The 13,800-nt window shown below is 41.6% G+C and overlaps 3 protein-coding genes and 1 long non-coding RNA gene across 17 annotated transcripts in view; 2 read left to right on the top strand and 2 right to left on the bottom strand.

Annotated features, from left to right (window-relative positions):
• Positions 1-144: 144 nt before the first annotated feature.
• Positions 145-4,960, top strand: LOC122883573 (haloacid dehalogenase-like hydrolase domain-containing 5). The gene is made up of 8 exons (XM_044212460.1): positions 145-933; positions 1,785-1,988; positions 2,151-2,263; positions 2,362-2,455; positions 2,564-2,597; positions 2,704-2,878; positions 3,020-3,208; positions 3,792-4,960. The coding sequence occupies exons 1-8, from the start codon at positions 814-816 to the stop codon at positions 4,186-4,188; spliced, it is 1,326 nt and encodes a 441-aa protein (XP_044068395.1). The 5' UTR covers positions 145-813; the 3' UTR covers positions 4,189-4,960.
• Positions 4,958-6,856, bottom strand: gp9 (glycoprotein IX (platelet)). Of its 2 annotated transcripts, XM_044212462.1 has the most exons (3): positions 6,702-6,843; positions 6,428-6,463; positions 4,958-6,333 (listed from the first exon to the last, which is right to left on the bottom strand). In XM_044212462.1, the coding sequence occupies exon 3, from the start codon at positions 6,330-6,332 to the stop codon at positions 5,586-5,588; it is 747 nt and encodes a 248-aa protein (XP_044068397.1). In that variant the 5' UTR covers position 6,333; positions 6,428-6,463; positions 6,702-6,843; the 3' UTR covers positions 4,958-5,585. The 2 variants fall into 2 exon arrangements, with proteins under 2 accessions (XP_044068397.1, XP_044068396.1); XM_044212461.1 differs by lacking the exon at positions 6,428-6,463 and having other exon boundaries at positions 6,702-6,856.
• Positions 6,857-7,028: 172 nt separating this feature from the next.
• LOC122883576 lies at positions 7,029-8,161 on the top strand. Its single transcript, XR_006379662.1, has 2 exons — positions 7,029-7,300; positions 7,940-8,161. It is a non-coding gene; the product is annotated as an uncharacterized LOC122883576 (long non-coding RNA).
• The window catches only part of LOC122883570 (IQ motif and SEC7 domain-containing protein 1-like), an 88,574-nt gene continuing 82,397 nt past the window's right edge, over positions 7,624-13,800 (bottom strand). For 11 of the 13 annotated variants that reach the window (XM_044212441.1, XM_044212442.1, XM_044212443.1 and 8 more), the window contains 2 exons: positions 12,588-12,637; positions 7,624-11,265 (listed from right to left, as the gene is read on the bottom strand). In XM_044212441.1, the coding sequence (XP_044068376.1) occupies positions 10,729-11,265; positions 12,588-12,637 (587 nt within the window). In that variant the 3' untranslated portion in view covers positions 7,624-10,728. The remainder of the gene's footprint in view (positions 11,266-12,587; positions 12,638-13,800) is intronic. The other 2 variants (XM_044212452.1, XM_044212454.1) reach the window with 1 other exon arrangement.

The following is a 13,800-nucleotide window of genomic DNA, read 5'->3' as shown; positions in this document are numbered from 1 at the left end:
TTTTGTCCTCTAGTATTTGTGCGGTCTTCTCTTTAGGTACTGCACGTTGACAAAGCAGCATTAGATCCCACATTTACCCACATTTATCCTGAACTATGTGCTTCCATCATATGTGTGCAACCTCTTTTCTATAAAAAAAAATATTAAAACGCAGAGGCTTTCGTTTAGTGCATGTTGGGTAAAATGGAAGGGGGGTTGTGCAGAACGGATCAGATTTCTCTGTAAAATTCCTTCTGGTTCCTTGCTGCAAAAGTAGCCACCCTGAAAATGAGTGCAGACTGCTGCATGTGACACCAGTGGATAAACCAAACTGGTTTTATGTCGTAAAGTCGAGGAGTAAAAATGGAGAATTAAATCTTAAGGTCTCATCGGTATCCATGTTGTGCCTCGTGCTGCAAACAAATGACCCACCATGGAGTATACATTCATAGGAAATCTGTGATGATCAGATGAACAGTGTAGCTCAGAGTAATAGTGAGCTCGTGTAGCTACTGCTGCAGCGCTGTCCTGTGATTCATGGAGGGGCTCGTGCGTGGAAGAAATGGAAAACTCCACCTCGGTGTCTAAAATGGCAGCGGGGGTTGCACTGCAGATGCAGCTCCACAGCTCCTTCCGGCAGCGATGCAGCAAGAGACACTCCTCCTCCTCACATGTCGTCATCTTGTGTCGACCAGTCAAATTATAGGCGAGAAAATAGCTGAGAAACAACAAGCCGAATAGCCAGTGCGGCCGGAGCGAGCCGGCTCATGCTTCATGCGGGCTCGTTTTGAATTACATTCTTTTCTCTTTTTAACCCGGTGATAAATAAAGGAGATGAGGGGACTCCTGCCGTTTTACCGGGGTCTGCACACCCTGAGTAACCGTCAAGCCAGACGAAAAGCTGGGATTGTCGGTTCTCGGTGCGGGTTTTGCGGAACTCAGTCTAATAGCAAGGTACGGTTCGAGCTGTCGCTGCGCCTCGGCTCAGGCAAACAATACGTTGTTGACAAAGGCGATACTTTGTAGCTGTTTCAGATTTTTGTTACAATGTATCGCATCGACGTTGCATACAATGTCGCATGCAACTTTGTCAGATGTGGATGCGCTGGCAGGGATGAAACAGCAGGGGATCTGACATCAGGGATAACAGCAGATGCAGCTTACTGTATTTCCCCCCCATGAGAAAAACAACCGCTGACACACCGCGTTTCTAGTTCGTTTTTTCAGCCCCAGTAACCGAGAAACACAACACCGAGAAAAAGCACAAAAGGACCTTTTACATATATGTTTGGATAGCTGTAAGATTATTTGTAATATGCTAACAATGTAATCAAAAAAAAAAACCCCACGTACTGCTGTGTCACCATAGATTTCCCACTAAGGATTCTCTGTGCCTGCTTGTATGTTGCGAAAATAAGACAAGGCCCTTATTCTGTCATACCGTAGAGTCAGTGAATGACTAATATGTTATTAGATATACACCATCATGTGTGGAAACAGTATTCACAGACATTTTATATACTACAAAGTAAATTTAAGTCATTTAACATGGCAAATTGTAATTCCCCTTCTGTAGAAATGAAGCCTTTGATGATGTGCAGGCTCATAGAAGTCCATTAGGTATTTAGTGAATCACCATTTCACCCCAATTTTGATCATTTTGACCAGGCATGTCGCATATCAGTCACCTTCCTTTATCCAAGTTGTGTTGCTTAGTTTTATACATGTGGGAAAAAAACTGCATATTTTGATTTCTTGCCAACAGTTTGAGCTGATTAACCTGCGTTTGACCTTCCCTTCTACAGCCACAGCCGAGCTTTGGGCTGTTGTTTGACATTGATGGCGTGCTTGTCCGGGGACGGATGCCAATCCCTGCTGCAAAAAAGGCTTTCGAGAAGTTGGTCGACTCTCAGGGACAGTTTGTGGTGCCAGTCGTTTTTGTCACAAATGCAGGGAATTGCCTCCGACAAACAAAAGCAGACCAGCTCTCTCACATCCTGGGAGTGCCTGTGAGTTGTCAAACTGTTGAGAAAAACTGCTATAGAGGCTTCATGAATGTTCTAGTCAGAATATAACGTAGTCAGACACAAACAATGCACTTTCTTTTGATTAATCTGGTGTCCCCTGTCACCTCTGCTATTAACCTCTCCTAACATTTTATCTGTTTCCAGATTACACAAGATCAAGTCATCATGTCCCATAGTCCCCTGAGGATGTTTAAGAAGTTTCATGACAAGTGTGTGCTGGTGTCAGGACAGGGGCCAGTCCTGGAAATTGCTAAAAAGTATCCTGGAATCTTGCTTTGTTATGTTTTCTGTTTGTGATCCATTTAAATTAGGTTTGCATAATACTTTTCATTTGTCCTTAACACACTGTCTTTAGTGTGGGTTTTATGAATGTTGTCAGTATTGATATGCTGAGGGAATCATTCCCATTGCTGGACATGGTGGATCACAACAGGAGACCCAAACTGCCGGTGAGATATTGAATTCTGGTGCAGAAATTAGATGTTGATTACAGAAACATCAAACTGTTCTTTAGTCTTATACAACAGCACATGTTTAGTTTTCTTCTTTCATTTCAGTCCACTCCTCTTGGTAACCTTCCTAAGGTTGAAGGTAAGAACACTTATTTCATCTCATCTCATAGTTACTGGCATCTGCAGATTTTTGATATTACTGATATCACAGAGATTTTATGTTAATCTTTTAATTCCACATACAGCTGTGATTCTGTTCGGGGAGCCAATTCGATGGGAGACCAACCTGCAGCTGATAACTGACGTTTTGTTGACCAACGGTAACCTCAACAGTGTCCACCAAACCCAAAAGATGCCTCACCTCCCCCTGCTGGCCTGCAACATGGACCTCATGTGGATGGCTGAGGCACATTCTCCACGGTAACGTTTTAAAAATCAGTGCTGTCACAGAAAATTTAAAAGACGGATTTCATTTCTTGACATTAGCAACTAAAGCACAGTCTTCGAAGCTGCCAAATGTAAACGTATCCCTTTGTCTTCCACTATCTCATTTTGTCTCAGGTTTGGCCATGGGACATTTCTTGTGTGCCTAGAGAACATCTATAAGAAGATAACGGGCAAAGACCTGAAGTATGATGCTCTCATGGGTAAACCCAGTGAGCTGACCTACCATTTTGCAGAGTACCTCATCAGAAGCCAGGCCATGCAGAGGAAATGGAAACTTCCCATCACTTCCCTTTATGCTATAGGGTAAGACCCCAAGTTTTTTCTCTGTGTTGCAAATGTAGTGGAATAAACAAAGGAAGTGATGAAACTTGCACTTTTGATGCAGTCTGATGACAATGCACATGCAAGTAATGAAAAGAGGCAGAGAGCAGGAACACGTACTGCATACTAAAACTGAGTTAACCTCGCCTGACTTCTATTTGGCAGTCACTGAAAGTGTGTTTGCGCACATTTGAACTTAGGTGTGCAATTTTAGCAAACTGAAAGGCTGAGGCGTTGCTCAATAATCTGGTGAGAAACATCATATGAAAATACAGAACTTCTCTGTTTCAACTGCCCGCAAGCATGTTAGTGAACATATCACACCTTCCTTCCAGAACTTGCATGTTTTTACTTCAGTGTTTTATCACGATTGTTGCTTTCGTGTTGGTACAGCTGTTCCGTGTTTGTGTACCAGCACTATGCAATTTCTTTAATTGCTTCTTAGTTGATGGAGTAGCATAGAGCAGTAGAAAATAAACACATTCTTGCACACATCAGCATCTAGGCTAGCTTTGTGCATACTGCCCGAGGCACTGAGTGATCTCTTCCCCTTCTGCACTCTTAGGGATAACCTTATGACGGACATCTATGGCGCCAATCTATACAATCGCTACCTGGAGGAGAGAGTTGCTAGAAAGAACCCCAAAGCGGTTGCTAAGATGGTGACCGCCACAGGGTCCACCACTGCGGTACCCCAGGAGGAGGAGATCGACAACCTGTGGGAGAGCGAGCTAGCGCCGCCCTCTGCCACTTCGTGTAAGTCCGTCCTAGTCTGCACAGGGGTTTACAACCCCAACGCAGAGGTGCCGTCTGATGCAAATCACTGCATCAAAGAGACTGTGTTCCACGGGCACCGGGACTTCAGATTCGACCCTGCACTGGTGGAGCCGGGCCACATTGTGCAGGATGTGGCAGAAGCTGTTGACCTCATCTTTGAGCAGGAGAAGTTTGTGCTTCAGTAGAGTTTTGAGTCAACAGGTTTTGTGTGATCATGGAGGTCCTAGTAGTGGGGGGAGGAGCCTGTAGGAGTCTAACACTGTGGATGTTGTTTAACCACCTGACAGGGCATTGACAAAATATGGGTCATCTTCTAAACTTTTAACGTTGAGACAAACTTTAGAGAAAATTAATCACGTAACTGTTACTGTAAACCACTCTTTTATATTGTTTTTTTTGTGATAGTCTTTAATTACCTGTTTTTCATTTAGGAAAAGTGTAAGAACTGCCTTATTTGACCCTACTAAGTATTTTTTGAGATGATAGTAATGTTTTAGATAGCTACAAATCCTGAAATCATCCTATATTTATTACAAGAATTTACCAGTGTTTTTAAGAAGCATATTCAGATAACATTTGACCTCTATTCTCAAGGTGACTTTTTATTATTTCATTTGTTTACCCATTTATCCTGGACAATCTATGCATGAATATGAGAGTAATACTTTTACTGTAAAAACAACTGTTTGATGTGCAATATTGTCCTCTGTCTGCATTTTGTCTAGTTGTGAGAGCCTTGACCAGTATTTGCACATAACATCTTTGTTAAATGTTACCATATTTTCTTCTTTTATGCTTTCCAATTTTAATTCCAGAAGCAAAAGCTAACTAGACATTCATTTAGCTACAAGTACAATGCCAATCAAAAGCTTTTACCACCCCATGTTTGACCATTTGTAGTAATTCACTCATTGTAAATACCGTAACTTAAGAAAATATAAGGAATAGTTCCACCCATTTTGAAAACTGTGTTTTTTCAATCAAAAATTATTCACAACTCAGATCAGAAATGGCCGAGATATTGATCACTCTAATAAGACACCTGTTACAGACAGCATAGTGTAGATTTTTCTTACTAAGTTATGCACTGTCTCTATGCTGTTAAACACAAATGCTCAGCTAGCTCAGTTCAATTGTAAGACAAATATATAACATGCATAGACTTATGAGTATCTAGGCATTCCCAATTAGGTCTCATTCATTTCCAATACACTTAGAAGCCAAAATAGTTCTCAATCTCCTTATATTTTCTGTTATATTATCTGAAATGAGCAAATTTCTTGAGCTTTAACCAAAAATGCTAAAATATAGCATGTTTGCAGCATACAGCATAAGACACTTAAAAAAATGTATCATAAATTTATCTGGTGCATTTCATGCCTAAATGAGCAACATTTAATATAATAAAATTAGATTGCATTGTGGGGGGGCGCAGTCTCAGGAGACATGGCTTTAGCATTTAGCTTTAAAATAAACTTTATTGCAAAAAAGTAGAAAGAAATCCATCTTGCTGCCTGCCTTCAACTCTATTTGCCACTTTTTGTGTTTTTTGTAATTCCATTGTAGTAGACAAAGAGGTCCCTCAGGTAGCCTTTATCTTTACATTGTACTTCTTGTGCAACACATCCAGTACTTGTGGCAGTAAGTCCATGTTGATAAGTGGCTTTTCTAGATCCTCCATACAAGTGAGAGATTCACAGTCCAGGCTGACCTCTGACAGAGCAGTCTGCAGCCTCCTCCTGTGTTTGGGCTTCAGGGAGCGCAAAGAGTCTGCCTCAAATCCTGAATGTCTCTCATCTATGTACAGAGTGAAGGTGGACATTTTGGCTAGTCTCAAGCTCCACAGAAGCAGAACAATGAGGCAGCATAGCATCACTCCCATCATGGTGTTATACGTCCAATCAGTACAGCTTGCCAGGGCACAGGAAGAAAAGTAGTCGTCACTGAGTTCAGTGATGGCTTTCTGAGCCACAGAGCTTGGACTGGCACAGGTGGGCTCCTTGGAGACAATAGCCCTGTTCTTCAGCAACCAGTTCCTCAGGTATCGGATCCTACAGTCACAGTGGAAGGGGTTCCCAGATAGTGAAACCTTTTTCAGGCCAACCAGTCTGTCAAACAGGCCTGGAGACACTGAGGTGAGCCGGTTGTCCTGCAGATGGAGCTCTGTGGTGTCTGAAGGCACATGAGGCATCTCTATGAGGTTTGTAGTGCTGCAGTTGACATGCAGACCAGCAGGCAGGAGGGCTGAACACAGGCAGGGTTGACCAGTAGTGTAGGCACTTGATGTGGCCAAGAGAAGGAAGACAGCTAAGCTTAAACCAGAGAGCATCCTGCAGGATCAGGAAAAGGTTATTCCCTATTTGCACTGTAATTTCCAGTTTGCATAATAATGGGAAAAGTGAGGATGTTTTAGAAGAAGCTTACAGTGCAGCACCCAGCAAGTTGTTATATTGGAGTACTCTAAAACCAGACATTGTCCATAAAGATGTGTATTAGGACAAAATTAACCTTAAGCAACAAACAAAAACTGTCCATCTTCAGAATCTCTATTTCATTGTTTATGCCAAAAGTGAAACATCTATGAGGTGAATAATATTAGATATACCTGCGCATCCTTAAAAAAAGTATTCAGATATAACCCAATGACAAAGTGAATGTAAAATCCTCCCTTTCTTTTAAATTAAAAAGGAATACGCACCTTTTAGAGTCAAACCAACTTCTAAGTTACTTCTTGTGGTGCCAGTCATCCTTAAAATCTCATTATACATTCACTGTTCTAGTCTAAGTTTAAGAGTATTTCAAAAGTTCTCCTGAACTCAAGGTATCCCTGTTTTGTAACTGATGTGTTTTTAAACTCAGAATAATCGTACACCCAAAGCGACGTCAGCATGAGGAACGCACCAATAACATTGCACAGTTATGGTGCATTTGACATGAAGGAAATCCATCTGCTTAAGATAAGAGTTATCTATTAAAAACAGTGGCGGAGGCTATCTGAAGCTCTCCCACACAGTGTTTGTTTCTGACATCCACTGCAGTGCTGAGGGCACAGGGGGAACTTTACTGCAAAATACAGCTGGGAGTATGTACAGCTTTATGCGGATTTTGAATTTACAAATGAGATGTTTTGAAAGGCAAATGCTGAATGAGCTTGAGGCCAAAGAGAGATGGTTTCTTAATATAAATTCTGAGATGCAAAGCAGAATGGACATATATTGAGGCTGAATGCCAAGAAAATCTACAATCCAAGAAAAGTCACACTTCCACAGCTTCAAAGAAGTGGTTTAAAGCTGAGAGGTAAGCATATGAACAATCATTTCTCACTGGCTGATCCTATGAAGACCTATGTAGCAGGTACACTTTTCACCCATAGGTGGTGTAATGACACAGATTTTCATTTTCATTTTTATAGCACTTTTAATGCATGCCCTCTAGTGGAAATGCTGCAACACTGGTGGAAAGTATTGTTGGAGTGAAAGATATGAGAGGGCAGTAAAGTGAAATGCATTATACAAAAAAAAGGGGGGGTTAATTTTCCTTTGATTCACACTGACAACTGACTTAGTGCTTGATAAGATAAAGTACTTTGTATACACTGGAGAGCAAAAACAACATATGCGTACCATAAGTCATATATTCGTTTATTTTGCGTTCTCAACATTGTCACAGTTGAAGTTTTACAATAACTGGGGTCTTACTGACTCACTACTCACTGTACAAACAGAATGCACATATAAATGAGGCCATTCTTGTCTTTTCCTTTTTTTTTTTTAAAAATGTGTCTCACGCCAGACTGAACAGCTTGCAGCAGGATGTGTGTATGTTTATCTGTGTGTATAGTGTGTGTGTGTGTGTGTGTGTGGGGGTTACATGTGAAAAGAGAGCTGGATGTAAATGGCAGCGAACTTTCTAACAGTCTTTTTTTGATTTCCACAGCAAATGTCAGATCACGACAGCTGGAGGCAGAGACAGTCGATATGTTCATATATCACACCTCCAATCCATCTATGAGGTGATGTATATACATCCTGATATTAACTGCAGATATCAGAATAGAGTACTGATCATATACACATTATGTACAACTCCTTTAACCCCAGTCTTGGTCCCTTTACAGCTTCATAAAGATAAACCCTCCTTCCAAGCAGTTCATCAGTTTGCACACCAAAATCCCATATTTACATAATGAGAGCCCTCAGCAACGGAAGTGCAATGATCTTAATGTTTGTAATTTACACAATGGCTTTGTTGATGAAATGCATGCTGAGCTTCAAGAATTACCAGCCTAACATGGATCGACAAGAACACGTCAACATCAAGAAATTCCAAATTAATCAAAAACCAAAGGGGAAGTCAAAATTTATAGGCTGATTTTTCCCTCCATCAGCTCACAGTGAATAGGAGACATGATGATCCATGCAGTGCATTGTTGGGCTACTTTTTCACAAAGAATGACTGTAAGACATTTGAAGCACTACAACACACACCAAAATAAACAGACTCCTCGGTTTTACATTGTCCCAAGATTTCAGAATTATAGCAAAAATATGAAATCAATGGAAAGACACATTCAACTGATCATTAATGTCCCATATGTGATATGTCTGTCATCCGAAGTTTCTTCTTCATGAGGAGAAATGTGTGAGAATAAGCCTGACTTATGGCAATGGTTTTCTTTGTGAATGTTAAAATACATTTACAACCTGAATATTGGGACAAACAGTTTACTGTCACTAATTTACACACTAGAATAGACTCTTATTTGTAGAATGTAGAAAGTTATTCTTTACATATACCCAGTTCCTTTGCTCAGTTTGCATTTTGTATATTATAATTGCATTTCTTGAAAAAATGAAAGTGTTCTTCCATATGTGCTTATCCAGCAAAATATTTCTGCTCAGCCCAAAGAGAAGCATATTCCTTTTATTAAAATATATACACACATTCCTCTTTCCACTGTGAACTGTGTAAGTAAGTATTTATATATTCTTAAATGAAAAAAGTTTTTTTTGTCACCTGAATCTCGCCCTGGACAACAAGATAACAGACTTCCACTCTCAGTACAAGTCTGCATTTTCTGAACATGATTGCACTTAAACTTGCTATGGTAACACTGATTTGTTATACAATGTGCAGAGGATAGCCTCACATTAATAACTTTACATGCAAAAATCACTTACTAGACATTCCACTGAACTCCAAGTCTGTACCTCTCATAAGACCACGAGGACAGCCACACATTAATTTACCAAAAAGACTGACAGGGGTCAAAAACAAAAATAAATAAATAATGACGCAACATGAAAAACGCACAAATTGGAAGGACAACCTTGTTCTTAATGTACAAAATCAGTACAAAGATATTGCACATTTGATAGAAAAAAAGATGAAAAAAAATCCATTACTATATAAGAACTGATTTTATTCACTCACCAAACCTTGTTGGTGAATAAAAAAAACATACTAAATAAGGCAAAAGATTTGTATGAAGTGTTAATGTTTTTGATTTTAAGAGTCAAGAGAGCAGCTGTCGCATATTTTAAAGGCAACAGACTTAGCATGTTCAACGCGTTCTGTGGGTCCATTTGTAACATGAAACATGAGAGCTTCCAATTGTATTTAAAATGTCTTTTTACTTTTTACAGTTTAAGCAGCCACAGTATGAGTAGTAAACAGATTAAAACAACCAACCAGCCGGGTTTATCATTCGTGAGAGTTGACAGGAAAAGTCTGCTTCGAGGCTTCAAGCTGTGACAGCACAGCGTTTTGAGGCCCATATGCAACAGCTGCCATCCAGAGGCTCCTTCTGATCCATTTGAAAGGCAAAAATTCCAGAATAGATTATAGGCCAGACTGAACGGGAGTTCACTCCTTTCAGATCTACATCCTGTTACCACAGAGTCAGTATAATACTGATAGAATTCGTTTTTGCTGATAATAATAATTGTAAGTATAATCTTACAAATTACTTTACGCACAATATACTGTACATGAAGTCTTGACTAAATAGATTATGCATTAATAATTGGCACATTTATTTATGAGAGCTAGGAGACAACACATATAGCTGTCATCTACAGTAAATACAGCACTAGAACTACAATGACTGAGACGGTCGACTCAGTTGTTTACCTGTCCTTTGATTTAAGTTAGTGTGAAATGATTATAGCTAGGTTCTTCACTACATATGAGCTCTACAGGAGGCAACAACAAATTGCATTCATATGATGGTAGGATCTGCAAACCAAAGAGCTGAAAGTTGACTTCCGAAAAGCCTGTGCACAAGAAATGATGCCATCATTGTGACAGAAAAAGCCATGTTCTAGTCTCAGGTCATCTTGCTTCCTGATTATGTGAAGATAAGACAGGCTATTGAGGGAATGAATTAGTGGGGAGCGGCTCGGTGAGAAAACACTTCAGCCGTCACGGCCGGGTTGTGTGTGTGGAAAACAAAGAGCATCTTCCTGTACAGAACCCCTCCACAAAAGCCTGATGGGGCCAGGCCCATGATCAGGCAAACTAGTAAAGGCCCCTGGTGGAAGATTTGAGTCCGATTTCCATCCTGCATATTACTTGGAGGTGACTGCGTGTGACTGGTTTCCATCACAGCAGCAGTTAAACACAGTGGACAGGCCATAGAGTTATGCTGTCAGTCCCTTTGGTGTAAGCAATTGTCCCTCCTTCAGTAAGTTCCCTCCTCGCTTCTCCTCTCTGTGTTAGGAGCATCACACTACGGTGCTGATGCCACTGTGTTTGGGTTTGGGTCCGCCAGGTGCCGAACCCGCTTGCTGACTGTGGTGGTGAGGAGCATGCTGGGAGTGTGGGGCGTGATGGGAATGCTGGCTGTAATGGCTGTGCTGCGAATGGGTGTGTTGGTGGGCATGTGAGGCGTAGGCTGGGTGCTGGTGGTACTGCGTGTGGGGAGGGGGGTGGTAGTGGTGGTGGTGGTGGTAAGGTGGCGGGTTCTGTGGGACTTGACAGTACTGGGAATGGTGACCGTGGAGTTGGGCCTGCACTGTATGTGCCACTTGTGCTGTGTGGTGCAGGTTGGTCGGGTGGGGCTTGTGGGATATGAGGGTGGGTTGACCAGGTGCAGGGAAAGGAGGGTGGCTCTGGGATGACGGTTTGCCTCGCTTGCTGCCAAAAAGCGACCCAAGGATTGAAGTCGATGCTGAGTTAGGGATGGAGGGATGGCCGCGGGGTGCACCCTCACGTGGCGTGGTGGCTCTCCGGCGTGTGTGTGGACTGCTAATGATGGACCCCTGCAGGCAAGAAAAAAGGTAACAGCATGTCCGTCAGACACTGTGCAAGTGCTACTGCACAACAGCTATTGATCTACAGCTACAAGGCACCAGCAGGATGAATTCACAGTTTTCTTATTTCAGATAAACAAGTAGCAAAATGTTACAGGGCATGCAAATGAGAAACTAAAAATGTTGTCATGGTAGGCAGCAGCAACACTAGGAATATTTCAGCTTCAAGATGAAGGGAGCCTATAATCAAAGGAGTTCTGCTGTTAAAGAGCTAACTGGCTTGAAACAGTAAATCTGTAACAAGAGTAAAATACCATTAGGAGCATAAATAATGGCATTAACAGGGGTAGAAAAGACATCATTTCATCTTCATTGCAGTCAGTGTGCCAAACCCTCTAAGAGTCACACATGCAACTTGTTATAATCAATGGAGGCATAGTTTCCACATGCAGAGGATGTGACAGGCAAACTCGTCATCCACACATTAGCATTCAACTAGAAATCAGAAGGCAGGAGGAACTAAGCTCTTGTGTGCAGACTTCACAACAGGCCTGGACACTTTCCACCCCTTTTCTGGGTCCAACACTGCTCACTATCCAGGTATGAATTCTCCTAAAAAAGCTTTTCCTTTGGCACATGCTTCTTCTAAGACTGGAGACCATATGATGTCTTTGAAAGCAGAATGAAATTTTCAGGGTCCCAGACTTCAACCCAACACATGAACTCATGGACACATGAAATGAGGGAAAGATGAATGAATGAAATCCACATCTTTATAAGTCCGTGTGAGGCCCATCAGTAGACCTCTGACTATGAAGGCTACGTTCCTCCCTGAACCTTACTGCATTTAAGAGAAGTTTTGGATAAGGGAAAAAGAAAGACCCGGACAGGGAGAGGGACTGCAGGAGATGTACAGTTTCCTAGTGCCTCACAGAGATACCACCCTGTCACAGAGAAGAAGAACCAAATGAAAACCGCTTGGATGTGATTGAATGAAAGACAGAGACAGGCGACAAGGGGAGGGATCAGAGGAGGGATTAGTAGAGTCATGCTTGTTTGAAGATAAAGTGTATCTTGGTCATATAACATGACCAAAACAGGAGATCTCTGGCTTCCACAAAGGGGCAGGATCAGAGGCAGGCAACCCATGCATGCACACTAACTGAGGCAAGCAGGTTATAAGGCATCCCAGGAAGAAAAATAAATGATCCAAACAAATGGACTGAGTCTATGAAGCAAAGAAGGTGTAAGACCAAAAATAAATGGTGTGTTTTTCACAGTGCACATCATCACATAGAGAGTAGCTTGGATACCAGCTGCTTCCAACTTACTTCCATATTGCTGTCTAGTGATCCTGCACTGCTGCGACGCCCCCGCTTGCCTGCCCGAGACATGCAATACCACAGATTAGAGATCGACAGCACTCCTGGATCGACTACAGACGTTTAGGCCGCCCACCAGTCCCGTAGGGGGCAGTGCAGTGGATTGTGACTGTGAGTAAGGTCCAAATATGGGCGGGAAGGGGAGAGCGCGTTCAGGTCTGGGAGGGTGGTGGGTGACAGGTGGTACTGGTGCTAACTGTATAGCTAAATCACATCTTCACTCAGATTGAAAACTAAAGCTGCATTGCAATTCCAATGATTTAAGTTTTAAAACGCACTTCAAACTGGAGGCTAAGTCAAGTTATACTTAAAATTGTTTAATGCATTTCTATAAATCTCAATAAATATGGACTCCATGAGCATCAAGTCCGATAGACCAAGGAAATGTCCACAGTGAAGTTTTAACAAAAGATTGCGGGCTACTTCTATAAATCTTTGAACAGGGTTGATGCCGAAACAAATTTCTCCCAGATTTTTGACTTGATAAAATATGACAACTCATTCTTAATGTTGTCACAAGATGTAGATTTTCACAAGGGTCAAAGTTGGCGAAAAGCCAGTCTCAGTGACAGTCACAAAGGAGGAGACACATCAAAAGCAATACAGTGGTTGTTGCACATGGGATGTACAGGCATATACAGGTCTGAGGGCGAACAGAGCACTTTTGCCGTTGTTAGGCACACTCAGCCAATGATACATGACCAATAATCACACATATACAGGAAAATACCTGATGTGTATGGAAATAACACAGTAAATACACATGAAATGGAGTATGGCAGGAAAGGAAGGAAAAAGACTTCACAAAAATGACTCCACTAACATGCCACATCCTGCATCGAAAAACACAGGAGACAGGAGGGCGGAGGGACTTATACGGACTTCACTTCACTGACTGACCTATCATTTTCCATTGAGGTAGTGATCATAAGAACAAAGCTTTTTACCAACAGTGAGGCAGACCCCTGACTGGATTTCATTTTGTTATCAAGTTAATCACCCGATAACTTCACATAGCTGTTATCTGTAATGAATGAAATGTATTCTTGCTTCAGAGACAGCGGCTGTGTTAAACACAGATATTCATGGATGTGAAATGACTGTTAACACCAAGACTGAAACAAAATCTTGATCTTGTTGCTGCTTAAGAATGGTACACATC

This window comes from Siniperca chuatsi, linkage group LG10, assembly GCF_020085105.1.
Source record: "Siniperca chuatsi isolate FFG_IHB_CAS linkage group LG10, ASM2008510v1, whole genome shotgun sequence".
Taxonomy (NCBI): domain Eukaryota; kingdom Metazoa; phylum Chordata; class Actinopteri; order Centrarchiformes; family Sinipercidae; genus Siniperca; species Siniperca chuatsi.
Note: the sequence above shows the minus strand (reverse complement) of the source record. Positions and strands in the feature narration are given on the sequence as shown.

What these genes read in the sequence shown, in the direction of transcription:
- LOC122883573 (XM_044212460.1), top strand. Translation starts at nt 814, where the DNA reads ATGAGGGGACTCCTGCCGTTTTACCGGGGTCTGCACACCCTGAGTAAC. An exon ending in GTCCTGGAAATTGCTAAAAA is followed by an intron (nt 2,264 to 2,361) that starts GTATCCTGGAAT and finishes CACTGTCTTTAG; the next exon opens with TGTGGGTTTTATGAATGTTG. An exon ending in ACAGGAGACCCAAACTGCCG is followed by an intron (nt 2,456 to 2,563) that starts GTGAGATATTGA and finishes CTTTCATTTCAG; the next exon opens with TCCACTCCTCTTGGTAACCT.
- gp9 (XM_044212461.1), bottom strand. Translation starts at nt 6,332, where the DNA reads ATGCTCTCTGGTTTAAGCTTAGCTGTCTTCCTTCTCTTGGCCACATCA.